The following is a 26,269-nucleotide window of genomic DNA, read 5'->3' as shown; positions in this document are numbered from 1 at the left end:
GAGCAGTACACACCTCTGCCTATGTCGGTCCACAGCTCTGTTCACATTTGCTGTCAGATGCCTGAGAGAACTCAACACAGAGAAAGCTATTAGAAAAAATATTATTACTTCATATTTACGTAGCACTTTCCACCTGGCAGTTTTTAAGCAATCAATACATTAAGTAATTTACCAAGAAAAATATAAACATACATTGGCATTCTGTGTGATCAGTAGCTTATGCTTTCAGAGGAAAACCATTCTACTTTATCTTTATTAGAATTAAACTTTAAGGCCTGAATTTACTATACATTATTCACTGTTACATTTTAAATTGGCAGAGAGGTAATCAATCAGGTCATTAGCTCCAAAATGCATTTAACAGTACATTTTGCTAAGTTCCCATATTAAGAAAATCACAGAAAAACCTGGAGCTGTTAACATCTTTTTATCATTGGTTAAGAACTAACAAGTTAGGGCACTGTAATTGTTGTTTTAAAAAAAAAAAAAAAAAAAAAATTTTAAGAAATTCCACCTTCCAGCTTTGTCACCCTGGACTATTCTCTTGCTAACGATGCCCCGTTAATGATTCTCCCTTATTTCAATTACTCTGTTGAGATCTTTCTGAAATCATTTCCAGCTACAACAGGGCTTCCTTTTTGTGGATAGCAGCACATGTCAGCTTGGCACAGCTTTCCTTTTTCACAAGTGCAAGATGCTTCCTTGTGTTGATACAGGAAGCTATCAAAAACATACTGTGGCTGGATTTAAGAGCAGATTCCATAGCACTGGCCATCATTAGCATTTCTAGCCAGCAACATTATGCTGATCTGAAAATTAATCTTTTGGGACTAAGATTTAAAAAATACAGTTCACATGCTCACTGTGACAGAGCAATTCCTGTATTTCAGATACGTGGTCTCTATCTCCCATGGCCTGCAGGATGAGGTGGCAGCGCACTGATTTATTGCTGGTGAACTCAAACAAGAGACTGCTCTTTATTAGACACAATGCAAGCACAGGCAAATATGATGGCTGCATCTGTTCAGTTCTGTTTTTCTTTTTTTTAATGCATAAAATGGGTACACAAATTTAAGTAACGTTCAGACTCATGGCAAGTAGCCAACTCACCCCATCGGTAACATGAAAATTGGGCACTTTTGAGTCGGGACACCAGAGCAGTGAATCACTGGAAAAATCAGGGATTCATCCTGTCTCCTTTAGCAACAGGGAGATAAATTTTCAGAGGGGGATAAGTTTTCTGTTCTCTGAGGTACTGAATATTGAGCAAGGCTGGATATAAGAAAAAGGTAGATCATTAACCCAAGTAACTCTAGCAGCTCTTTTATATGATATCCCACCTTTGTGGCTTCTTTATTAATCTTAACTGTTAGAAGACAAAACAAGTTAAATTGTGTGAGAGCATCCCGTGGTTTCTATATGTGCTCCCACAAATACAACTAATACTTTATTTTAAATTAATTTTCCTTAAAGTTTCCCTGGCAGTTTCATATTTCTTCTATGCTCCATTTGCATCCGGTGTTTTCAGATAACTTACACAGCCAGGAGTTAAATAATATCTTGAAAATCCAAAGCAGAATTATGAGGCTCAATAGATCAGTAGTAAGTACAGTAAACACTTGACAAAAATACAAAGACAACTGGGCTCTGGAACCAGTGCCTTTTTTAACACCTCTAAAGCTTCTGTCTAATTAGGTTCATTTTGTGACAAACAAGAATGGGATTAGATCAGCATTACTGTTATTATAGCAGCCACATGACAGAACTTAGATGATTTTATTTGTCAAGCATTTAATCAATTTTTAGTCCTGCACTGGCCTCTCATTTTCAAAGCTCATGGGAGACTACATGCCTTTCTCATGAGCATGAATCATCAAGTTCACCCATGTGTCAGAGTTAACCTACAGTGAAATTGCCATTTTTATAAATACTTTACAACATTTAAAAAATGGCATTATGTCTGGGAGAAGGAGGGGAAGATCACAGCCGATTCGTTCTCCCTCTTTTTCCCTGGAAGGAAGAGGGGAGAAGTGGAATTCTGTATTTCAGGTAACAGACACTTCATTCCTAACAGATTGCAATGTCACATACTGAAAACATGGTCAGTAAACAACAACTATAAGCCCCTACTTGTTCATATGACAAATATTTCACTGAAAAATGGAGCAACATCAAAAAGCTAGAAAACAAATGGTCATTCTCAGCTCTGTCAGTGTTGCAGCTGGTATTCACGCAGGTTTAGATTCATCCATGAGACATTTCTTCAGAGCTTATCCTAGGTGTCAGTTAAGCAAGAAATCTGGCTCCCGATAACCAAAGAGTTTAAAATCACCTTCAAACCGCGCGTAGAGACGTCTTATGTCTCTCTTGCTAACTCCTGAAAAATACCGCTCTACTTTTGTTTTGTTGTACACTGTTATGCCTGGTGGAATCGTGGGGTACGATACCAGATGGTCTATGCCGGCTGCTTTCAAGATATACGGAGCATCGTCCTCCAGGGTTTCATGGTGTCCAATCACACTATATGTGATTTCACAGGGGGCACAAAGTTCCACATACGTTACCCAATGAATGATGTGGTCACCAAACTGAACATCCAGCCATCGGTGGTTAGGGTCACCCAGATAGCGCACAAAATCCTCAAACTGCAGCCCTTTGGTCTCTGTGCGATTCTTTCTGTATTTACGAATGATGCCAGGAGCAATTTCATGCCGGTACCAAGGTTCAAACCGAGGATTGTGCACAAACTTGTCTTTAAATGCAGAAATAAGTCTTTCAAATGGATCTCTAACAATAAAAAACTTGAAGTATAAATTCAGTCTAAACAGAGGAAGGAAAAAGAAATAAATTAAATAATTAAGATAAGTGTTTAGCAAAGACTTACAAAATGTACATAAACAGACCACAGACACAGCAATATGAATCTTACACCACTTGCATAGTCTACCAATATTATAATCAATAGGACTAGAAATACAATTTCTGTTTTTTTACTAACAGTTTTTGTATACAGTACAAAGTGGAAGTAGTTCATCCTAGTTTTCACATTTTATTCAAACTGGAGGAGCTTAGTTTATCTCAATCCATATAAACAGGAGACAAAAGATGCTGAAAAGATGCTGAAAGCTCCAAGTCAAAGATTTTTTTAATGCCATGTGATTAAGCTCAAGAAGCAAAATACCCAAAGACATGGAAAAAGTGGTTTGGTGCAGCTAAATGCAAAGAGGGATGCATTTTTCACTGGCAGGTAGCTAGACAAATCACTGCTTAAGTAAGAAAAAAAAAAAATTCTGGTATTTCATTTGAAGTTTTGTCATGCTTTCAATAATGGCCAAGAACATTATTTTCCTGAGACCACAATTTTCAAAAGAAATTCATATTTTGTTGTGATACCACTGAGCTGTAATATTCTGTAGTCAGAGATTATCCGTAGGAGGAGCAAATTGGAAACAAAGTTTATTCCAGTAAATAGTTGAGAAAGGAAATCTGGAGCGCAACCCTCACTGAAATAAGCGGATGGACTCTTTCCAGCATCAAGAGGCACTTGGATCAGTCTTCAGGTTCTCTTGACTTACTCCTAACCAGGCAGGGCTACAGGTCAGCAAACTACATCAACAGATCCACACCATCCCTCTCTCTCTCTCCACCTAAACTCTCTGATATTTTATTTCAAAATTCCCAACCAAATCCATGCTATGCATCTCCAGCACAACTTCTGTGGTGGGCTGACTGGAACAACCCAAATCATAACAGCATTCAATTTTAAATACCCTAGCTGTGCTTACCCCCCAGGTGAACAGTCACTTGCTATGCAGGGCTGTTCACAGGGAGGGAGAACAGATCCCCATTCTCAAGAACACAGTGACAGTATTTTCTCATACACACTATCAACACAATCAAGTGACACCCCTTCCACAGGCACAGCTGTAACAAATGTATTTGTACCACTGAATGCACCAAACCTTGGACTGAGCTCTACTCATGGCTGACACCACATGTATAATGGGCTGACTCTTCACAATGACTTAATACACACAAAACCCACGCAAGCTTACAAGTGTCCACTGTCATCTTACGTCCTGTTCTCCCCATGCTGCCACCCCTTACAAGGATTATATATGGCATAGGCTCTAGTAGGGATGAGAGCAGACCCAGGCAAAAATCTAGCCAAAGTAATTTAGAAGGCTCTACTGCAGAGAAGTACTTTTTCTGCTCTAAGAAGAACCAGCAGCACCCAAACAGGAAGATAAAGTGGTTCAGCTGAACGGACAATTCTCTCAGGCTAAGGAGCACTAACATTTTAAACCTATTCACTTCAATCCCAATAAGTAAATCTGCCTGCAGTGATGTGTAGGCAGTAAGATTTACTCTACAAGGCGTCAGGGTGGACCTTCCAACAAAACTTCCCTTCTGAAGGTCAACTATGTGACAACTAGGTATGCACTGAACTACACAAACCCTACATCCAGAGGGAGCTGGCTGGCTCACCTACCACCAACTACACTGGCGTTCTCCTTCAAAGCCAGTAGGAAGGTAGTCACAGCAAAGTCTGTGAAGATAACAGAATAGTGCCATAATATAAGTGGTGGAGCAGAAATCCCCTTGTCCTCAATTCCAGACGTGGACCTCAGCTGTACTCTTGATTGCTCCTAACACCACTGACTCCAAACCCCTCCCACACCCCTGGGAAGCCACCTCTTACCGTTTTTTAATTTCAGAGTCACTGAAGGAGGACAACCGTGGAAGGCCATTCTTCTCATGATCATGTACAATATTTTCTGGGATCTCTTCTATGGAAGAAAATGCTCCTAGACAAATAAAAAAGAGAGAGCAAGTGAATCTTTCAAGGGAAAAAAAGTGAGTACAAGGAAGCATGTGTGCCTTTCACTGACAGCTTTTTGTTTTATCTTTCTCTTTTCTGTATTTTTAGCATTTACAGTTACTATGTTTAAAACTGTTAAATGATGAGAGATTCTGACTGAGAAGCTGAAAACTGTTAAAATTCTTTAGGGTATGCGACATCAAGGTCCAAGACCAAATGGCCTCAAAACTCTCAGAAAAGCACATTACGCAAATTTCATCAGCAATTATGTCTAAGCCTGTAACTCCCCACCGCAGTGTCCCCATTCTCTTTCCCTCTGCCCACACATACAAGTGGAGGAAGACTATGAGGATTAACTCCAAAGAAGGAACCAGCTTTTTGGCTGAGCTTCTACCAGCAACGAAAAATAAATGCTGTGGGCTGCTTTTGGAACTGCTTCAACACAAAAGCACTTTGCTGTCAGGATCCATGAAGTTCTTTTCACAACTGTGCTGTGCTGAAACAAAAATTCCAATCATACAATACTACACAGACTAAAAAGCAGTAAAATTAACATAAAAAGTCTCCAAATATTAATTTCTGCAAGCACATAAGCTGACAAGAAAAACAATGTCACTAAATTCTGATGCATTTATTTTAAGATCCTGATCCTGGAAGTTTTTTTGACCTTCAGAAATATCTCATGTGGACCCCTTGGGCTTTAGGAGTAAGCCTTCATACAACAGCAGCATTTCAGAGTACCAACCTGCAACAAGAACAGGGGGATACAAAACAAGCTCTTTAGGTGAAAGCCTCTACAGCCTTCTCTGTTCCAGAACTGCAGTGAATAGTCCACACCACTCAGCTTCTCAGTTTTCTCATTTTTATTTTTTTTCGGTGGTGGTGTATTTTATTAATTTCAGTTTTCTAATTATATATTTCGGTACTCTGGGTGAATTACATGTGGACAACAGATGTCAGACTAGACAGCCTCAGAAACTGAAACTTTGCATTCATCCAGAGCAGAGATTCAGTACAAGCAACAGCAGAGTTAACTCCCTCGCAGTACCACAGCTGCATTCCTCCATCCTGAACCTCCAAATACCACTTAGGTATTTGGACATAAAGTATTCCCCCTCAAGTATCAGTCCTGCCTGCTGAAACTACCCAAAGAGGAGAAAGTTAGGTCACCTGCAGCGCTAGTCTTCAGCAGCAGATACTAGTACACTGGCAGCTCAAGGCAGAAGAGACCAGTGTTTATGTGGAAACAATTTTCTATCATTATTCAACATGCTAGAACTAGAAGCTCAAGGTGAAAAGCTCCCTGCTGGTAAGACATGAGTTACCCTCCACTCAATGCAGCCAATACATCCCTGCCTGTCCTGAACTATTCTTTGCATGTTATCTCTGTTAAATTCTGATAAGAGCAGGTACTTCTAATGCACTCATACAGTTTCATATTTAGTACTTTCTTGGAGTGTGGCTTTCATAGGTATTTAAGACACATGCCCTTACCTATGTGCGTGTGTATCTTTGCTAGATTTTCAGCTCCCATCCGTATATCAGAGTTGAAACTAATATTAAAGTTTTTAAAGACATACTCCTTGCTACAAAAGTTTTGCTGAGGGACACAGTTCCTTTGCCAATTTGTGACTGTTTCCTTCTGGGTGTGCAAACTAGTTCACACAAAGTAAAGAAAACATAAAAACCCAAGTGCAGAGCTGGGTGTTTGCAGGGTGCTTCTAACAAGAAAGCTGGGTTTACAATGTTCAGGTTTTGCCCACATCTTGGTGAGCTATGCTACCTGCAAAACCACAGAAGGACCTCAACTGACCTGCCCATATGTAGCAAATTCACAGCCCTGGTTCACAGACAGGCAAGACCGTCTCTTGTCAAACAAGGGTGTGTTACGTTAAATACGATCACATTAAGTTTATGTGCACAGGCAGAGGTACAGTAGAAAACGTTGACGAAATGAGTTATTTTTATTGGCATACCAGGTTACTAGAAGAGGATGGTAGGCTACATATACACAAGCAATGTTCACCTTGTAGATCGTTTTTCAAACACATTAGTCCCTTTACTCCTTCTTTTATAGTCTTTTATACCTTTGTTGACCAAACTATTGCCTTAAGCACCTCAGTAATCTTCGTAACTCCTGTGATGGCTCACTGACAGCACATACACAAGATTCAGCAGTACAGACCAGTAGCAGCTGCCAAGTTTTAACTAGCTTTCTTCATGGCTAAAAAATGCTAGTTAAAAGTCAGTGTCCTCAAGTCAGAAATTTTATATTATTGTTTCTTAGGGAATTGTGATACCTTGTAATTTACTTGTTTCAAATTCTATAAATTAGTGCCACCCCTTCAAAGATAACAAATCTACCGACCACATGCATATGGGTACTCTTTCATGACTCAAATCACTTTTAAGCTAAGTAATAACTATTTATTTTCACAGAAAGAACAGGTGTATTTTCTTTAAAAGGGATGTTTTGAAAGGACTAGGAGCAACTGTGAAGAATGAAAGGCTGAAATTAAGTATCAGTGCACAGAAAAGCAAAAAGAATCCATTTTTGTGTTGTTCCAGTTGGACCAATTCTGTTCTTTCCTCCTCCTCAAAGAAACCCACGCACCCACAGCAGAGTAGATACCATTTAAAACGATCAAGACTTTTTTCCACTGAGTGTTGCCCACTTTTGGCGTCTGACAAAACAGGATCTTGTGCTTGTCACACACAAATATTCGGTCCAAGACGAATTTGGAAACTGCAGTGTGAGAGAGATTTCTCAGTGCAGCGTCTCTGCAGACATTCCTGAGAAGCTCAAGTCTTTCCATATGAACGAGGGGTTGGCGGATCAGATTTCCAGAAAAAGCTTTTCCAGTTGGCTTTATGAAATGCAGAGGGGAAAGAAAAAACAAAAAGTGCAAGAATTTAGTTCTCAGATCAAATTCTAAAGTATAAAAATGCCCAAACCGTGCATCCTAATGACTCCCAGATTCACAATTAAAGCATTGCTATGTATTAACTAAAGGAGTAGCAGAGTTTCCTTCCCATGCTGCTGCTGTACACATTGGTTCGACTCTCAAGTCATTACGTAGTAGTAGACAGTAGTAAGAGCTTTTCCATACAACAATTTAAGTCCACTGCAGAGCAGAAGGGTCTTATCTGTGCGGATAAAACATGCCTTGACCAAATACTGGAACTCCCACAAAACTTCAACAGCCAGTAAGAAAGCTTGTGAGGAGTTGGGACAGAAATTTCAACAGAAATTAAGCTTTAATCTCCGAGAAGATGGGGCTTAGGGATGCTGACCCATCTGGCTGGGAAGGAATAATTTAAGATAAAAGTTCTGTGTTGTTTTCTAGCACCTCTAGGCATTCAGTGTTTTCATTTACCCAAGCTGCAACAAAATTAAGTGGACAAAAATTCACACAATGAGCATCAGTGCTTACTGTGGCAAATAAGAGAAGTAGGCAGGACTCCTCTCCCCAAAAATGGATGAACTGCTTGTTATGTCTCATTTTTCCGAGACTAAGACAGGAACCACAACCACCTCCGCCTCAGGATTAGTGGGGAGAGAGGAAAAAGGACCTTGTCTGATTAACAGGTGATGGGAAATTTTAAATTTCTACTGACAAATCTTCCTCCTTCCACTAATTGATTTACACAGCTGGCAATCCCCAATATCAATACAGCCTAGGGGACATACTGCTTGAGAGCAGCCCTGCAGAGAAGGACTTGGGGATACTGGTGGAGGAAAAAATTGGATATGTGCTGGCAATGTGCACTCACAGCCCAGAAAGCCAACCGTATCCTGGGCTGCATTACAAGCAGTGTGGCCAGCAGGTCGAGGGAGGGGATTCTGCCCCTCTGCTCTGCTCTGGTGAGACCCCAGCTGCAGTGCTGCGTCCAGCTCTGGGGTCCTCAGCACAGGAGAGACATGGACCTGTTGGAGCAGGTCCAGAGGAGGGACACAAAAATGATCAGAGGGCTGGAACACCTCTCCTATGAAGGCAGACTGAGCAAGTTCGGGTTCTTCAGCCTGGAGAAGAGAAGGCCTCCAGGGAGACCTGTTTGTGGCCTTTCAATGCTTACAGGGGGTTTATAAGAAAGACAGAGACTTTTTACCAGGGCCTGTAGTGACAAGACAAGGGGTAATGGTTTTAAACTGAAAGAGGGTAGGTTTAGATAAGATAGAAGGAAGAAATATTTTCCTATGAGGGTGGTGAGACACTGGAAGAGGTTGCCCAGAGAAGTTGTGGATGCCCCATCCCTGGAAGTGTTCAAGGCCAGGCTGGATGGGGCTTTGAGCAACCTGATCTAGTAAAAGATGTCCCTGCCCACGGCAGAGGGCTTGGAACTAGATGATCTTCAAAGGTCCCTTCCAACCCAAACCATTCTGTGATTTATAATTTTAGGTACAGCATCCAAGCTACACATGAAAAGGGAATGATTTTACTTTTTGTCTCAATCCTCCGTAAGGAAAAAAAAAAAAAAAAAAAAAATCATTCTACTTTTTCTGCTTGTTACTCTTCTCCAATATTCCCTGGTCAGAATGTAATCTGAACAGCCTGACAGATTGTTTATCTGTCAAAACAATTCCTTTTGCACGCAACCAGCATTAATATTATTGTTCTGCATTTCATACTGTCAGGAAGTCAAGAGGGAATAGTTTTAGATGCAGAAACCTTATTATCCTCTTCCATACAAGTAAAGGAAGATATTAAAACTCGCTACACAGATCTGCCAGCCTTCCACTGAACAAAGTGTTTCTCCCAAGTATTTTGAGGATAACTTAAATTTCAGGTTTTTACATATGAAAATAAAAAGTATCATGTTTATACAGAAACCTACCTTCCATGCGGCATCACAAAAACACTCTAAACATAAGATGACTTATGTAACCAATGGAAAAAAAATTGGCCTTAGCCCACTGTGCATCTAGTCTCAAATTTATATTTGCGTAAGGGATTTTTCAGAGTTTCCTTGCAAATTTGCAAGTACCACATTTGTTGTGCTTTATTGCTGAAAGCAGAGAACTATGCATCTAAAGGATCAACTGGTATTGAATACTATTGTGTTCATGTTCTACTTTGGAAAAATGCTGAGATGCGAAGCACAAAGAACACAAAACATGAAAAAGAAATGGAGACTGAAAAAAAGAATTAGAGAGACTGGGCAGAGAACTAAGAGAATAGACAGGACACAGGCTTGTCCTCAAGAATCACGAACCTGATGGCTATGGCAGGGAAGAATACAAGTAATCCAAAACTGGGTCATTATATTAAAAAGGCTAGCAGAAATGACTGTCCTGACTTGATAAAGGAGTACTGTAACAATTTTCTCCTAGAAATGGAAACACATTAAGTTGAATCATTCAGATGAAACAAGACAGCAGGTTACCATAACAAACTAGCTTTGTGAAGCTAAAATGAATTCTGTTGGCTCTATCTAAATAGAACAGTCTGAATAAATAATTCCTGTCTAGCAATTCCTTTTAACAACAGGAAGCCCTTAGTTAATCTCCTATTTTCTCCCCCTCTTTAATACATGTAACCCTTATCTCAACAGTATGCACCTGGAATTCTTCAGGCCAATGTTTTTCCTCTGGCACATGTACCTCCTCCACTTTTGTCACAGCTGTCAGTATCAATGGCTCTTGCTTGGCACCATAGCCTAAAGAAGGAATAGAGATAAGAGCATTACAGAAGGTGGGGAGAAGGCAACTATTTCTGCTTTACAACTAACACAACAAACTGAACATCAGTTTCTGTATTAAGCTTACAAAACATTAGGATTTCTTTCCAAATGGGAAGGTACTAGACAAGACAAGAGACAGACTATGAATATTTTAAAGGATGTACTCTATGGGAATTTTGGACGCAACTTCAGTTGAGTTTTATCAAAGAAACATGACCATTATCTTTTATTTTGGTCTTTTTTTAAACAAACTGTGCAAAGAGACATAGAAATCATAAATCCAAATATTACAATCGGTAGACAATTGAGTATAACTATATGGACTTGACAGTAGGAGATTTTTATTTTTCAATAAACTTCCCAAAGCATGTCAAATAAAAAACTTAATCTATCAAGTTTCTCCCTCCCCTCATATTAGTAGATAGGTTTCTTCTATTGTAAACTCTTAGACATTACCAGAAGAAAAGTGTCATTAAGGACCACCTTTTATTTCTTTGGTGCTCTAAATAAACACCTCTAACCAGCAATAAATACAAGATCCATTCTTCCTTTATTACTGGACTGATGGCCTTTCATGATGGACAGAAACTTGCTCCTTCTCGTTAACAAGTTCCTATTACTCATGCACCCAAGACATGAGTAAAAGGCTTAAACAAAAGAAAATGTATTCATTGAGCATCTGCTGGTTTTGTTCTGGCTGCTAAATACACACATCCAAATAAGGAAAATTTCTGACAAGCCATATTTTATTAAGTCTAGAAGAGTTTCCCCAGAATTAGCTATCCTGCTCAGACTTTCTCCAAAATTCTGTTGCTATATTCAAATTACTTCCCTTCATTAGTCCCAGTACAAACACTGGCTATCTCCAGCACAGACATACACTTAACCACAGTCATGCCTTTGCAGGACTGGAGCTTAAGAAATTATACAATCTTCTGCTCGGAGAATTATTCAAATAGGAAGGAAGATTCAGCATAGACAAAAAAAAAAAAAAAAAAAAAAAGATAAAAATTTGCAAGCCAAGATAATAAAAAGCAAGTAAATGCAAAGGGTGTACTGTAGTAATTTTTAAACTACATTTTAATCTTCCTGACAAATTCTGATGGAAAGAACCACTAAAAGAATACCTGAGCTGGGAAACAATAGTTGGCATAGAATGAAATACTGGAAGATTTAACTACCTAACATAAGGCCAGTTTATTTGCAGATGTAGTAGGGCTCAGAAACAGCTGGGGCTGGGGAGAGCTAAGTTAGCCTACAGTTCTCATCTCTAAGACTTGCTGAATAAATCTCCACACAGAGGTATGCTACTTAATATATTTATCCACTATCAAGCCACTGAAACAAATGGCACTAGTGATGTCAGCGCTTCAGAAGTTGCACATTTCTTGCATATCTTAGGAAGATGCAGAAATACAGATCTCTTAGGACTGTAAGTCATGACATCACCTTCACCCTAAACTCTTTGTAGGATGGCTTTGTAACAGTAGCTCCTCAGCAGACGGAAAACTGTAACATGCTGTCTGGTGTCATCAAATGGCTTAAATTCCTCATCAGCTTAATACCATCTGGGCTACTTAAGCTAAGCAAAAGCCTATAAGCTGTTTGTCAGTCAAACAGCAGAGGATAAAACTGAATGCAAGAAGCAGGGCAGAGGTGGCTAAGCTAAGTGCATTGCAGATGAAATAAAACTTTCCACAAGTTTTACATAATACTGTAGCCACACGACAAGCAGTCACAAGAGGACAGAAACTAGTATCATGTGAAATTAACTCTTCAATTCCTTGCGAATCTCCTTTGTCTTTAAACAGGTAATTGTGCTGTTGTTCTGCACATGACGACTTCTCCTAGTAGATCAAGATACTAAAACTGAGTGTTTTTGAAAAAGCGGACCTCACAAGACAGTAGTGCCAAACATGATCCCCTCTGTTCTTAACCACCAAAAAAAAGACATGATGTTAGTTTTGCAGACTTCTACCAAGAAAAGTGGAAACTGACTATCAGCACTGTCGCTTCTAGAAACTTAGTTGTTCTATTCTCAATCCAACTGAAGAAGTGAAAACATGCCAAGAACTACTTTGCACAGAAAGAGTATTTGTGTGAAGCACTATTCAATTTTCTGTTTCACATCAAACGTTAAAGTTGAACTTACCATCTGGGTCTTTAAAAGTCAATGTGATAAATTTGCTAGCAACCATGAACATGAATATCACCCAAAAGCATGCAGCTAGCAGCAGCCACTGGTGGTGCATGTTGTCAGACATGAGCCATATAAAGTTCTTGCTTCCTGTTTGAAAGAGGAAAGATTGACACATTAATTATTTTTGTTCCAGTTTAGAAAAATACTTTCCATAGCCAAAATGACAAAACTCTAATATGTATGTGTGTCATAAAACATAGTAGTTTTCACTTCTTACTTTTTGTCCTTTTGGCTGGGTTTTCAACCAATGTTAAGGCTGAGGCAATGTAACTGCAGGCTGCTATCAAAGGGAGGCTTCACTCCTTCACCCCCACGTACACATTCCCAGTCCCCTCCATGTGCTGGCAACAGCACTGTCTGACTGCTTAGGGGGACAGACCAGCAAAACCCCCAATTTTTTTAAAGTGTAGTTTATTTTTCAGTTTAACTTTGCAAGACAGCTCATTGTAAGAAAGGAAGGGAGAATGAAGAAAGCTCCCCCTTGGTGGTAGCTCATCAGCAGATCAACCAAGCTGTAACATTAAGAGTATTCTTAGTTATCGCAAGTCAGTTCATGAAATGTAACATGGACTCCTCCCCTGCCCAGCCTACATGAATCAAGCTGGAAGCTACCGAGCCAGAACACTAAGCTTAACCTGACAAAATATTTAAATATATTCATGTCTCTTTTTATCTTGTCACTTTTATTGCCAGCAAAGTATCAACCATAGGTTCTGGAAGATTTTTTTATTTCCACCATGCTAAGCACTATCCACATAAATAGTAAAAAGGGTGCCCTTGCAGCAGTGCCTACTGCTACAGGGATGTAGCTGCATCCCTGCAGGTAAGTCTTAAAGATAGGACTTCCAGAGGAGTGCAGAAAGAGTTACCCAAACAATTGAGACTGCAGATTTAATGCGCAAAGAAACCACAGGTACTGACTGAATCCAAGCAGAGCGAGGATGAGGATATTGTACAGCATTACGAACACATGGTGTCTGCCCTACCTCGCAGTTTTTAAGTTTGCTGCAGCGCTCTGAGCACTTCTTAGCTTGATTTTAGAAACTGTAATCCTCATAAATTATTTTTTATGGTTAAAATTTAAGATGCAATATAAGGAAACCAACTACAAAAAAGATTTAAGTCCCCAGCCATTAAAAGAAATCTAAAATTTTAAGATAAAACTTTTGCTGAATTTCCAACTTCTGATGGGCAATGCACCCAGGGAAGCACTGGGGCTGACACCAAATATCTGTGAAAGCTCCATCGCAAAATTTAAGCCTCCATAACTTTAAAAAAAAACCAACAAAACCCTAAGAGCAAACGTCACTGCCTACCTACCAAAACCTGAGACTCCTCAGGCTTGAATATTTATCCTGCAAAAATAAAGCACCATTGTCTCAGTTGTTGCTGAAGAAATAAGATACCTGAGGGCCTGAACTCAGGTGCTGGAAAGTTCAAACATAAGCAAATGCTTCCTTTCAAGGATACATACAACACAACTTCAGAACACTTAACCAAAGAGGATCTAACACAAAAATCTCATACAATGAGATCTTCTCAACAATCCTGTGAGGTTTGTGCTTGTAGCCTTAGGAAGAACAAAAAATGAAAAACACCCATGCAACTAGCAACAGGGTCAAACTCAGTCCTAAAGTAGCCACATGCAACTTCAGAGTCACATCTGCATGGTTTGTGATCACACTTTCTATACAGCCACTTGAGTGAATTGCCAGGGAATGAGAGATGCCCTCGTTCCCAGCTGTTAAAAACATGCTAGTTAATGCTTCCAAGCAAACTTTGTATTAAGTTTTTCGGTCATATACCAGTATTCCACCTGTTTCGTTCCCAGAAACCTTCAATAATAGAAGTGAGCCTAGTTTTGATGTTTCACCATGTCCACCTGCGACATCAGTACTACCGCTACAGGTGCTATTCACTTTTCCAACTAGCTTTTGCCCTCCAGCAATGCAAATGTTTCCAGGAAGGGTTCTCACTGTAGCTGACAGAAGTGAAATGTTTTCAGGGTATGTCAAAAGCCTGTGCAAGCAGACAAGCAGTTCAAAACAGATTTGGGACCCTAAGAATGTATGTGAAATGGGTGAGAGAAGGAAAAGAACAGAATATCTCCAATTAAAAAAAAGAATTCATAATTTTTAGCCAGGATGGCAGTGTTCAGGCCTATTTTTGTTTTCTTGGTGCAATATTTTTCAGTTTGGCTTCTGAGAGGTCCTTTTTTTCTTCTTTCATGATTTCATTTTTAAGTACTTCTCCTAAAAACACTGCAGTTAGGTAAAAAGATGCATCAACTGTCTTTTGGACAATTACAGGTGCTGTGACCTTCACGAAGATGATGTTTGTCATCTCCCATTTTCTGCTGCAATTCCCTAGCTGCCAACAGAGCATGCAATGTCCGTCATTCTTCAACATCAAAAACTGTTGGCCAGGAAGGGCAAATAATACAGCTTGAATTCCAGACCACCGACCTCCTTCCAGCTAACTACTTCACAAGTTATTCTCATCCTACCATTGCACTAGTGCAAAACTTTCCCTAAGATTCATGTTGAAAAGCACCAGGTCTCAAAGGTCCTCATTTTTCAGTCTGCCACAACATCCACCATCTCCCATTTAGAGCACTGAAATTTATCACCTTTGCCTTCAGACATCACAATAATTTGGAAAATTTTCCAACTCTCACAGATGAGAGAAATGCAAAATAGGTGTCAGGACACAAAACGTAGCAATGACATTTCTACTTTTTGGGTAGCTCTGCTAAAACCATGAGAACGATTCAACATTCAAAATATAATCGAACCTGTCTTCAAGGCAGTAGGCTGACAGAAGCTTGCAGAGAACATTCTGCAGGAGGAAAACCTCTTTCTAACTATCAGCTGCAGGCTTTTCAGAGATGTGACGAATGGCCTGGACCAGACCCTTCTGCCTAACCCAGTACATTTATTCTACATAAAGAATGGTAGAAATGGCCTCCAACATTCGTAGCATCCCTGCTAGTCTGCCTGCTTTTATAATGGTGATGGATGCACACCATTCAGTAAGGATTATTGATCTATATCCCCTTACGTAATTTATGTATTGGATTTCTAAGAAGTTGTGTTAAATGACATGGGAAAAGCAGTTTCTACGTGTTCTGACCTGAAAAGCAGTTAGCACAGACAGGACCCTGTTGCCAGATCCTGTGCTCTAGGGACAGGAGAACAACATTTCAGCCAAAGACACCTACGAGCAGTACACTACCTACCTCAAGGACTGGACTCAGAGACCAGAAAGGGGACAGAATTGCAGTCACATCCATAACAACCACACTATTACCCTTCAATACACCGAAGCTGAGAGGAAAACATTAAGCAGTTTTGTCTACTCCTTTTTTTATGCGCACAGCAAATCTGCAACCATACTCATCGATGTAAGAGTCTTGTCAGAGGATTTGTCATAACATAATTACAATGGCTGGCACTGTTACTCACCTCTAGCATCCTAAACAAAACTACATCTATATCAGCAGCTCATTACCTATCTCAAGAAGCAGGACTGTTCAAAATCATATACAGGAATAACTCAACCATTATGCTCACTTAAATGCAATGACCAGTAACATTTTTGAAATAATGTATTTATGTTGTTTCCCTTTCTCTAACTTCTGCTTTAATATTTTTATCATTTTCACATAAGGCAATCGCACTTCCTGTTATATCTCCGATCTTACTGCATTTCTGTTGCCTCTCCTGTTACTTATTTTCTAGTGAATACATGTACTAGCTTCTGTTTTTTCTCTTTAATAGTTTCCTTCAGCTTCCAAATGTGTTTTTTTACTTTTTCTTGCCTAAAACATTCTTTCTTTACAAGTAGAAAAAACAAGAAAGCTGTTAAAGGCTTAGTCCATTTTCTCACAATGAAATAAAGCAGGCATTTTTCAGGTTACTCCTTCTCCCTCTTATTGCAATTCTATACTTCTTAGGAGCACAAGATCCCCCAAACCCCTCTCTCCACCCATTCATCTGTCCTTCCCTCCCTGGGCTACTTACCCCAAAGACAAATGGTCACATAACCCTCAGATCAGCCAGACGCCAGGTTTACACGAGGAAAAAAAAATGGGATCGCAAACACACACCCAAACACGAACCAAAGATCAGGACACAAAGCGTGGCAGGCTTGACCCACGGCCCGCAAGTAACGCATTACCTGGAAAAATCATTCATACTTTGCAGGAGACTGCTGTCTTCATGTGACTGATGGGACAAAGCGCAGAAGATTTAAACAACATTAAAACTCAGTGCACGGCCTCTGCGCTGCAGCTTATGCTGCTTGGATAGGGGCTCCGTGGCAGGACAGTCCCCGCATGCATCGTGAATGACAGCAGCATGCCAGTAGTCTCAAACTACCAACTGCTTGCCCATCAGCACATGACTAATGATGTAATTCGAAATGGAACTGGTAACGAAGGCCAAACAACAGCTAGCTGGGATACCCAATACGTTTTCACCACAACCTCCTTTGTGCTGTCTTAAAGTTAAGAGACAATTTATCGCACTTTTTAAAAAAATCTTGGACTCAAATCTATCACACGCTCCTTTGGCAAGTGGTGCGGTGCTACTAAACGTTAGAACGCACATCACAACAGGCGTTTCTGAAAGCTGCTCCTTTCCTAAGGCTTTCTCTCCTCCACCCCGGCGGCACGAACAGGCCCATCGCCTCTGCTCTCCCAGCTGCCGCTGGAGCGCCGAGTCCTCCCTCAGCGCACACACAATTCACCTGTCAGCGGGGAGAGAACCGACCGCCGGACCAGCAGCGCCTGCAACAGCTTCGTAACCCGCCTCGGCCCGGGGCAGGCTCGGCTCCGCGGCCCCCACACTGGGAACGGGACCCTGCCTCCCGCCCCCGGCACACCCGTGCCCCGCTCGACAGACGCCAGGTCCTGCTCCACGGGGCACCCCGCAGCTGGGAACGGCGGCGGCTCCTCTTTCCCCAGCATCGGGGCTTCCTTGGGGGCTCCGCTCACCGCCCGCAGCTGGTGAGGGGAGGTAAAAACAGAGGGGTCCCCGCCGGGAAGACGGGACACGGCCGTGCTCCGAGCGGCAGGGGATGAGCCGAGGCGAAGCCCACCCCCCGCCCACGAGCCGGGCTCCGGCCGCGGGGACTTGGGCTGAACAGGCGTCAAACTTTTCCCGTTCCGGAGGAGGAAGCAGGGCGGGCTTCCCCTCACCGCCGGCAGGTACAGACAACGCACACCCGCAGCGCCCGCTGCCTTCCTGGCCCGACCGGCCTCAGGAGCTTCTCCCCCGCGGCTGCCGGTCGCCAGGCCTCCCCCCGCGGCCCTCCCCGGCCCCGCCCCGGAGTACCGGGCCTCCCTCCCCGCCTTACCGGCCCTCCGGCGCCGCTCGCCGCAGCCCCGGCCCCGGCCGGGGGCCCGCCTCACTCGGCGGCGCGGCCGGCCCGCTCCAACGGCGGCCCCGGCTGCTGCTGCTGCTGCATCCCCCCCTCCCTGCGCCCGGCTGCGGGCGGCGGCAACGGAGGCGCCTCCCGCCCCCGCTCAGCCCCGGCTGCTGCCGCTGCCGCCCGGCCCTGCCGCCGCCGCCTCCATTTCCTCCCGCCGCGGGCAGGCCTCGGCCTCGGCCGCGCCCCTAGCCCCGCCGCCGGGAGGGAGAGGAAGGTGAAGGCCTTCGCGGGGACGGCTCGGCTCAGCTGAGAGGAGAACCAGCGCTGCGCCCGGCCGCCCGGAGGCGGGAGGGAAGGAGGGAGGGAGGGATGGAAGGCGGGCTGCTCGTCCCGTCCCGCCCCGCCTCGCCTCGCCTCGGCCCGGCGGCAGCGGGGCGTCTCAGGCGGCGGGCCGGGCGCGACCCCCGGCGGGGAGGGCGGCGGTGGCCCTGGGCGGCCTCAGCCCCGACCTCGTCGCCCAGCCCCGCCGCAGACCACAGCCCCGGCGGCTTCCAGTTTTTCGCAGGATGGCTGGTGCTTCTCGGCGGGGCCCACAGCCAGCGCTCAGCTGGACTCACATATATATATACACGTGTGTATGGGTATTTTTTACTGTTAAACGTGTCTTTACTAGGTCCCTAACGCTCGTGTTTCGGAAAAAGAAGGCTGAAAACGCGACTTCTGTGCACCTGCAGGACTCCCAATACCCACAAATGCCATCAAAACCGGGTGCTGGTGATGGGTCTGTGTTTAACAGCTATTTAAACAACTTTTGGGGATGTATCCTAGTGCACGGCTGTAGGGATGTGTTGCAGCGCTGAGGTGGTGTTTCCTAAACTCTGCAGAAATGAAGCTCAAACGGTGGAGCAGGGCACCTCTCGACAGTGCCTGGAGGAGGGGGTGAGACTAGAGCAAAGCCACCCCACTTCAAAACTCCTTGAACACTGAGATGCTGGGGACACGTCTTCCAGTATGAAATCAGGTGATGCAACACAAAGGACAGGCTTCCAAAAGATGTGCTCCTGTTACCCGACCCAGCACAAAAACTGTCTGGCAGTATGTCCTCTTGTGTCTGGTCACCAGAATTGATTTGCCCACTGGGAACTGGTAAACTGAGTGGGGGGCACAGGGAAATCCCATCTTTCAGGCAAAGGATCACACTCTTGTTGATCAGCCCAAACTAGTCACGCATGCTGTGTGAGAAGCCCTCGCTTCCAGCCTTCATCTCTTCTTCCATCTCTGCATCTTCTTCCCAAGCATGTTCTGTCCTTGAAAGGACCCACATAAACAGGATAATTTTGAGCTCAGTGATGGGAGAGGTGAGAGTTCCAAAATCCACACAAGGAAGAAAACATGACTGAGATATCTTAAGTGGATTTTCAGGCTTTGGGGAATGATCCCTGAATCCCAGGCCAGGTGGTGTGATGGCCATGCTATGCAGGGTTGGCCACCTCTGCAGTAGACTGTTGCAGTTCGTGCTACACAGCGCTTCACCCTGGTTTTCCTATGAGATGTTGTGTGGAGAACATAAGACAAAATTGCCAATTATGGGATTGTGTGAAGAAGTAAATACCTAAACAACATCCAGTCCCTTGAAGCTGATTTGCCACGGAAGACTGGAACCCTAATAAATTCATGCCCTAAACCCTAATAAAGTCTGTGAGGAGCACAGGGAAGCTTGCTGCAGGATCAGGCCCAACAGTTCAAGACAAGACAAATTCAGAAGACAGAATTGTAGTAGCAGTTTCTGTTTGTCTCTGTGTGTCCTGTTACCAATTAATGAAAATAATCCAATGGAAGTAGAGTTTAAAATGCTTTCACAGCTAAAAAATATATTGTAAATTTATTAGAGTCCAAATCAAAATTGATACAAGCAGGTTTAAACTAGCGCCTTTTCTAGATCAAGGGAGAAGAAACATAGGTTAGAACAGGCAACCTTAACTTAGATACTCACCTCATGTACTTCCCAATCTCTCATTTTATAGTCTGCGTCACTGTGTGGAGCCCGAGTCTGAGACCCACTGATACACATGCACGTTTAACTTGCATGGTTTCCAATCCTGAGTTGCAGGCAGTAGGACTCTGTGTGCTACATTAGATGCCTCATTGAATGACCAAGAGGCAGCACTCCTCCCTGTTAGAGGAGGATTTCGTCCCTCTGATCCATGCCTTTCCAGACTTGACTACCATGGTGCGCTATGCTGGAGCCTGACCAAGGAAGCCCTAGGACGCGGTCGTTGGTATGGATGCTGTGGCCAGCCTACAGAGCAGAACAGGCTAATGCAAATGCATCAATAACCGTGTGTTCGGTGCTACACTGACAGCTGCTAAGCCACCAGTGAAGCAGCACAAATGTAGATCTCACTGGGAGCCAGCAGCCAAAAAAACAGTAATCAGAAACCCAAGTTCTCTTCCTGACTCTATGTTTGTTTGCACCAGCACCCTGGGACATGGCATCCTTGTGCCTCCCTTCCTCTACCTGTGAAGTAGAAATGGTGATAGAGATAGTTACCTTGTTGGCAAAGCACACTGGAAGTCTGTGGCTCTCACCAGTTCGAGTCTTGCACAGGCTAGAAAGTTGCTTCTTTCTTCAGGCTTCAGAGTGACGACTACAATTGCAGCCACACACAGATTTATTAATAAGCCGTCTCCAGCTGTGGAACCAATTCCTGCCAGATTATCAGGCTCAGCCCAAGTATTTTAACCTTTCAAGTATGTTGTTACTGACATGTATAATAATTAATCCAGTATAAAAGGAACCAATTTTCCAAACTAAGCACAGTTAATAAGCTTTGTTGTCAGTAATTGGGCCTGAAAGTGTCTGATGAAGTTGAAGAATGTGTTGCATAGGCAACTGTACAGTTGGATTGTACAGTTGCTAGTTCAGGCCAACAGGATTCTTGCTACTAATAATGCTAAACTCTACTGGGGTTTAGTGCGTTAAATAGGCAGCAAAATCAATGTTTGAGTCTGGGTTCTCTTTAATACTAGAGAATTTTTACACTGCTAGAGCAAGATAAAGGATAATTGTGCTGGTGAAAAGTCACCCTCCTCTCTCTGAGACGTTCTAGAGTGACTGCGGCTTCCTCAGAGATACACGGTTGAAACCAATGGAAGTGATGCACCCATTTTTCTCTAAGGACATGGACCTAAACTGGAAATTTCATCTTAATAACATGTTCAATGTTTATGCCATTAAAAAAGGTTTTTATGTCCTAATAACCCTTATATATTTTTATTGCAGGTTTGATGTTTCTCCTGGAAGAGTCTTACTTTCAAAAGATCAACATTTGCAGCTTAGCCAGTCAGGAGGACCGGGTATGGCACTGGACACCTGAGCTGCAAGAGCACATTCAAGCATTTTAAGAAATTATTATCTGTCAGTGGCAGGCTGTCTCGACTGCCCTCGGTATGAGTTAATTCTAAATAGTGTTTAAGCATACTGAAATGTTTAAATGAGCCCCTGTCTTGGACAAGATAAGTAATCATCCATACTGCAGTTTGCATTTGAACACATCCAGCCTAATCACACTGAAGGCACCCTCATTTTCCTTGACCTTCCAAGCTCATCCTATTCAGCAGAAGCATAGGCTTGCCCATATTGTTAAACTTACGCTATGGTTATTTTTTGCTCTTTGCTGTTATTTCAGGTTTTAATCCAATGCCAATTACTAGGATTAGTCTTGGTAGGTCTTTTAGTTGTGCTTTGCCTCCATAAGAGCTGACCTTAAGACAAGTCACCTGTTCAGCATCAAGTACTCAGGAAGAATAAATCTTATTTAAATCAGCAGGAACACATGCTTTTCCTAGTGCAGTGCCATTATTAGTGAAGTCACCGATCTGCTCCATGGCTGCATTTCTGAGGCATGACTGATCACCAAAGGAGATCTCTTGTCTACAAGTACCTTGTTTTGTGACTGGCCAGACATGGCACCTCTGGCATATAATACGTTTATTAAGGTGTGATCTTCATCACCAGATTCTGTCTCTTTCTGGAACTTGAGCGAGCTGGTTTAAATGTGGAACTGGTTGATACAAGATAGAACATATAGAATACCTTGTGGCCTCTACAGTCATTAACAGACACTGCAGCAATCAGAAAAATCAGGCTGAGGAATACAGGGGTGTACAGCCTCATACAGATGCAGGATTTACTAGTATGGTCTAAATACAATACGTAAAGTATTATATATTTTCTGGATTATTTTTTATCTAAAATAACTTTAGCAAGGAGTGACCTATTAAGTGCATGTCTAAAATAGCTGGTGTATGGGAAAGACTGAGGTGTGTGGTTAGGGCTGATATCTGCAGCAAAATCAGACTGGCTGTAGTAGAGGCAAGATCAGATCCATAAGCAGCAAATAAGACTTGTTTTCATTTGAAGATTAAGTCCACTTTTTATTTCAGGGTAGAAGCAATTTTTATCTCATGTAAGTGCCTTGGAAATTGTTAAATCTTTGTATATCATTACATCATTTGATTGCCTTCTGAGTAGAAGACAGAAAGTTTAGACTGCGGCAAGTAGGTCATTAGCTGAACCATCTAGTTTACCTTATATTCTTAAGACAGTCTGAGCTGGTAGTTTGAAAGGGAAAACAGCTTTGTGGGGTTTATTAACAGCAATGAGCCGAACATGTTGCCAGGACTGGGCTAGAGTAGCTAAGAACTACATTTAATTATCAAATCAATGTCAATTAAAATTGAACCCAATGATTCAAAATTAATTATATAGGTCATAAAATGAGTGCAGCCAACAAGCAAATTATCATGTCAATGTAGCAAGATAAGTCAATTCTTTAAACAAAAATCAGAAATAACAATTGAGTTTTAAGTCCCAGTTATGGGTGTTTTCCAAAGTAGAGAAATTAAGACAATTGACTGAATCAATTAGTATTCAAAACAAGTTACTTTACTTCAAAATAACCTGCTACCCTCTTTTAACCTTTCCCTTTCCCTGTGGTCTCAATCAGACAGCACGATTTACCAACTTTCATTTCCCTCTGTGGCTAGCAAACAGGCAAGCAGTTACATCTTAAATTCACCTGCTGCATCCACCAAGGAACAAATTAGTTCCAGGCTCTTTGAGGTGACAAAGTTGCTGTGACACTGCAGGTATGGCACTCACCGTTGCATCTGTGACTTAGGCTCCAATGAGGGCAAGCTGCACATGCCCCTGCCATGCCGTGCCCCGCCAGGAGTTGCAAGGTTGGCAATGCACAGACGCAGAGCACCAGAGCTGCTCTGGGCATAGATAAAGAAGCAAGGCAGATTTTTAAGGCTTTGTTGTTGTTTCTCAAAAGGGAGTATTGGGTGGAGGCAGCTGTGCTACTCTGAGCCAATATTTTGCCTTGCCAGTGTTTGAGATCACACTCTCAAATGTTAAAGAAACACATAAGGACAGCGTGCTAAGCAGGAGACACAATTCCTGACTGATGTGATACCAGTGGTGCTGCTGTAGCAAGGGTCAGGAGAGCTGTTGTCTTCTGCTTGATTATCACTCCATTAGAAAACTGACCAGTTTGGGGGCAAGCAGAAACACCTGAAAGAGGATTGAGGGGTGACTTGGGTCATGGGAGTGTGAGAAAAGAAAGCGAGGTGGAGGGAGGCACAGAACCCGGGTTCCATTTGCTAATGAATGTGTGTAGGATCAGCGTGTTTTACATTAAGCGGAACAGCTTTCACAGGGACACTGAGTGCTTCAAATAATTTATAACTTGCTGGTTGGAGCCAGCTCTTGGGAGGTGGTAGATGTGGTATCTTTCAGGAGGAATTTGAACATTTGTTTGCCATATCCCAGTAGCCCGATAATTAACTAGGAACAGCACCACTCTTGTGAAGGCAAGAAAAAAACGTTCATGCCAGAAATTCTACGGGATGCAAGTCTAGAAGTGTTATCCTAAAACGACAGGCATTGCTCTACAATCTGAACTCAAAAAGGCAAGTCTGTGAGAGTTGGGACTTCACTTCACAGCTCTTGGCACGTCCTCCCGGCCAAGGCGGCGCAAAGGCAGGCTGTGCTTTGGCCACAGGCAGTCCCTCCCCAGGGCCCATGTCCTCCCGCACGGTGCAGCCCCTGTGCCTCACCTCGGTGCGTGGTCCTCTGGGTGCATGGTCCTCAACCAAGAGTAATTTTGGAGCTATTTATGTCTGACTGTTTCCAATGGAAATTAAGAGCCTATTTTTTTACAGAATCTTGAGCCTAGTCCATAGTTTCCTTGATTCTTTATTTAAAAAGAAAAACACAAGGTGGAAATTCCTTGTGGGTTTAGGGGATTATTCTGCTGCCTGCCCAAATGTGAGCTGTTAATGATATTACCATATCCCCTTGAACTCACCATGCATGTTCACATGCTAAAATATTAAAAGGAAAAAAAGGGACAGGGAACTTCCCCAGTCAACATGTAGACAGAAATAGGGATAGGAGGAAGAGTTAAAAGGGAGAAGTTGAATTGTTTTGAGGAATGTGGCCTTTGGAGTTGCAACACAGAGGTCAACAGAATTCTTCGGCCACTAAAACTTATGTTGAACTTTCTTGCCCTTGAAAAACAGAGACATCAGGCCCACAAGATCTTCTAGCTTTACCTTGTTTTTCTGTGGCAAACTTTTATTTCCTTCAGCTTAATGTTTCCCAAGATATTAGTGCACAGCCAGTCTTGGGCTGCAACAATAAAATCTTGTTCTCACTAAGGCGAGAACACATGGGAGATTGTCTATTTGAAAGGTCCCATTTTTAAAATGAGTGTATTTTAACCAGTTATGGCAACCACCACCAAGGAGAGCCCAGAAAATATGAGAGGTTGGGTCAATATAGAAAGTTTTATGACACAGCTTTCAGCCTCACTACAAGGAAAAGGCTTGAGAGTATAAGATGATTTCAACATTTAATATAAAGCTTTGACATCTCCTCAAGTATAACTGATGGTCATCAATCTACTTCTCCATTTATTCAGCTCACCCTAAGAGCACTTGATGTTTTGGAACTGCGTGACCACCAACCATTCATCAAACCTTATGTCAGGACCGGCCATGATAGATCAACCATGAGAAGCATCATGGCTTATCCCCAGGAATTTCTTCATCTAAAAAGAGGGAGAATGATTTTACATCTTTTTGCTATGTATTCAACTTAAATGGAGGGTTAATGACATGAAATCTGTGTTCACAGACAATCTTTCACAAGTATTATAAGATACTCAGTTACAAAGCACACAGTTAAATGAGGAAGTCACTGTTGCTATTGCTGTTGCAATTGGTATTTGATAAATAGCAATATTGAAGGTGCCGGTTTTATACTTCAAACAAAGAAAAATGTCATTGTTGTTTAATGTTTTAGGCTATGCTTTATATCCATCACTGTAGTGTTCAAAAAAGTATCAGGATGTGTTTTTTCAGCTGATGTTGCTCTAAATTGCAAAATCTACAACTGAGCTCAAAATGGTGAAATTAATTAAAAAATGACCAAGCCAAGCAAAGATGTGGTTTTCAAATGTGAACTAAATATTACCACAAAAAGTGGATTTTTTAGTGGTCTACGATACCATCTTGGAGCACAGATCCTACTGACACGACTCTGTTCTCAGTTCCTTTATAAATATTGTGGATAGCCCAGATCAGCTGGATTAAACATTCCTCTTCTTGCAATCTAACATCATAAATTCCTATTGAATACAATTTTTTTTTACCATTTGGAGCCAAATCTTTCCCTTTCTTAGGCTGTCAGCTCTTGCTGCAGGGCACTAGGTCCTCTGTTCATCTTCAGGCCCTGCTCACAAGAATCTTACAGAATCACAACTATTTTTTTAGCATAAGGGACACCCCAGCCTGGCATTGGAAGCATCACACTATTTAGGCACGTTTCCCCAGCAACACTGTCTTTATTTTAAGTTGTATCCCCAGAAAAGAAGGAGGCTGCCATCCATCCACCCACTTATGATTCCCTCTAGACATTCTGTCCTTTTATTTTTGACATCATTTAACTAGTAGGCTTTCCCTGGTTTGAAAAAAGCACCAGAGCGGTTAGCATGTGCTTTGTTGCGACATCCTTATTTCCTAATTTACATGCAGCTTCCTTGAGCACTCAGTTCATTAAGGAAACAGTGTCACTGTGCTGTGACTCGTTGATCCAGCCAATGAAAAGTGGGCAGATTATTTTG

At 42.4% G+C, this 26,269-nt stretch overlaps 1 protein-coding gene across 4 annotated transcripts; it reads right to left on the bottom strand.

The window, feature by feature from the left end:
• Positions 1 to 235: 235 nt before the first annotated feature.
• CHST10 (carbohydrate sulfotransferase 10) lies at positions 236 to 18,442 on the bottom strand. 4 transcript variants are annotated; one of them, XM_029998849.2, is made up of 6 exons: positions 18,063 to 18,442; positions 12,657 to 12,791; positions 10,383 to 10,480; positions 7,455 to 7,689; positions 4,703 to 4,808; positions 236 to 2,820 (listed from the first exon to the last, which is right to left on the bottom strand). In XM_029998849.2, the coding sequence occupies exons 2-6, from the start codon at positions 12,766 to 12,768 to the stop codon at positions 2,283 to 2,285; spliced, it is 1,089 nt and encodes a 362-aa protein (XP_029854709.1). In that variant the 5' UTR covers positions 12,769 to 12,791; positions 18,063 to 18,442; the 3' UTR covers positions 236 to 2,282. The 4 variants fall into 4 exon arrangements, with proteins under 4 accessions (XP_029854709.1, XP_040975414.1, XP_040975415.1 ...); XM_041119480.1 differs by lacking the exon at positions 18,063 to 18,442 and adding an exon at positions 16,884 to 17,251; XM_041119481.1 differs by lacking the exon at positions 18,063 to 18,442 and adding an exon at positions 16,727 to 16,871.
• Between the last annotated feature and the right edge of the window lie 7,827 nt (positions 18,443 to 26,269).

This window comes from Aquila chrysaetos, chromosome 23, assembly GCF_900496995.4.
Source record: "Aquila chrysaetos chrysaetos chromosome 23, bAquChr1.4, whole genome shotgun sequence".
NCBI lineage: Eukaryota > Metazoa > Chordata > Aves > Accipitriformes > Accipitridae > Aquila > Aquila chrysaetos.
The sequence above is the reverse complement of the archived record's forward strand: the minus strand, read 5'-3'. Positions and strand labels throughout refer to the sequence as shown.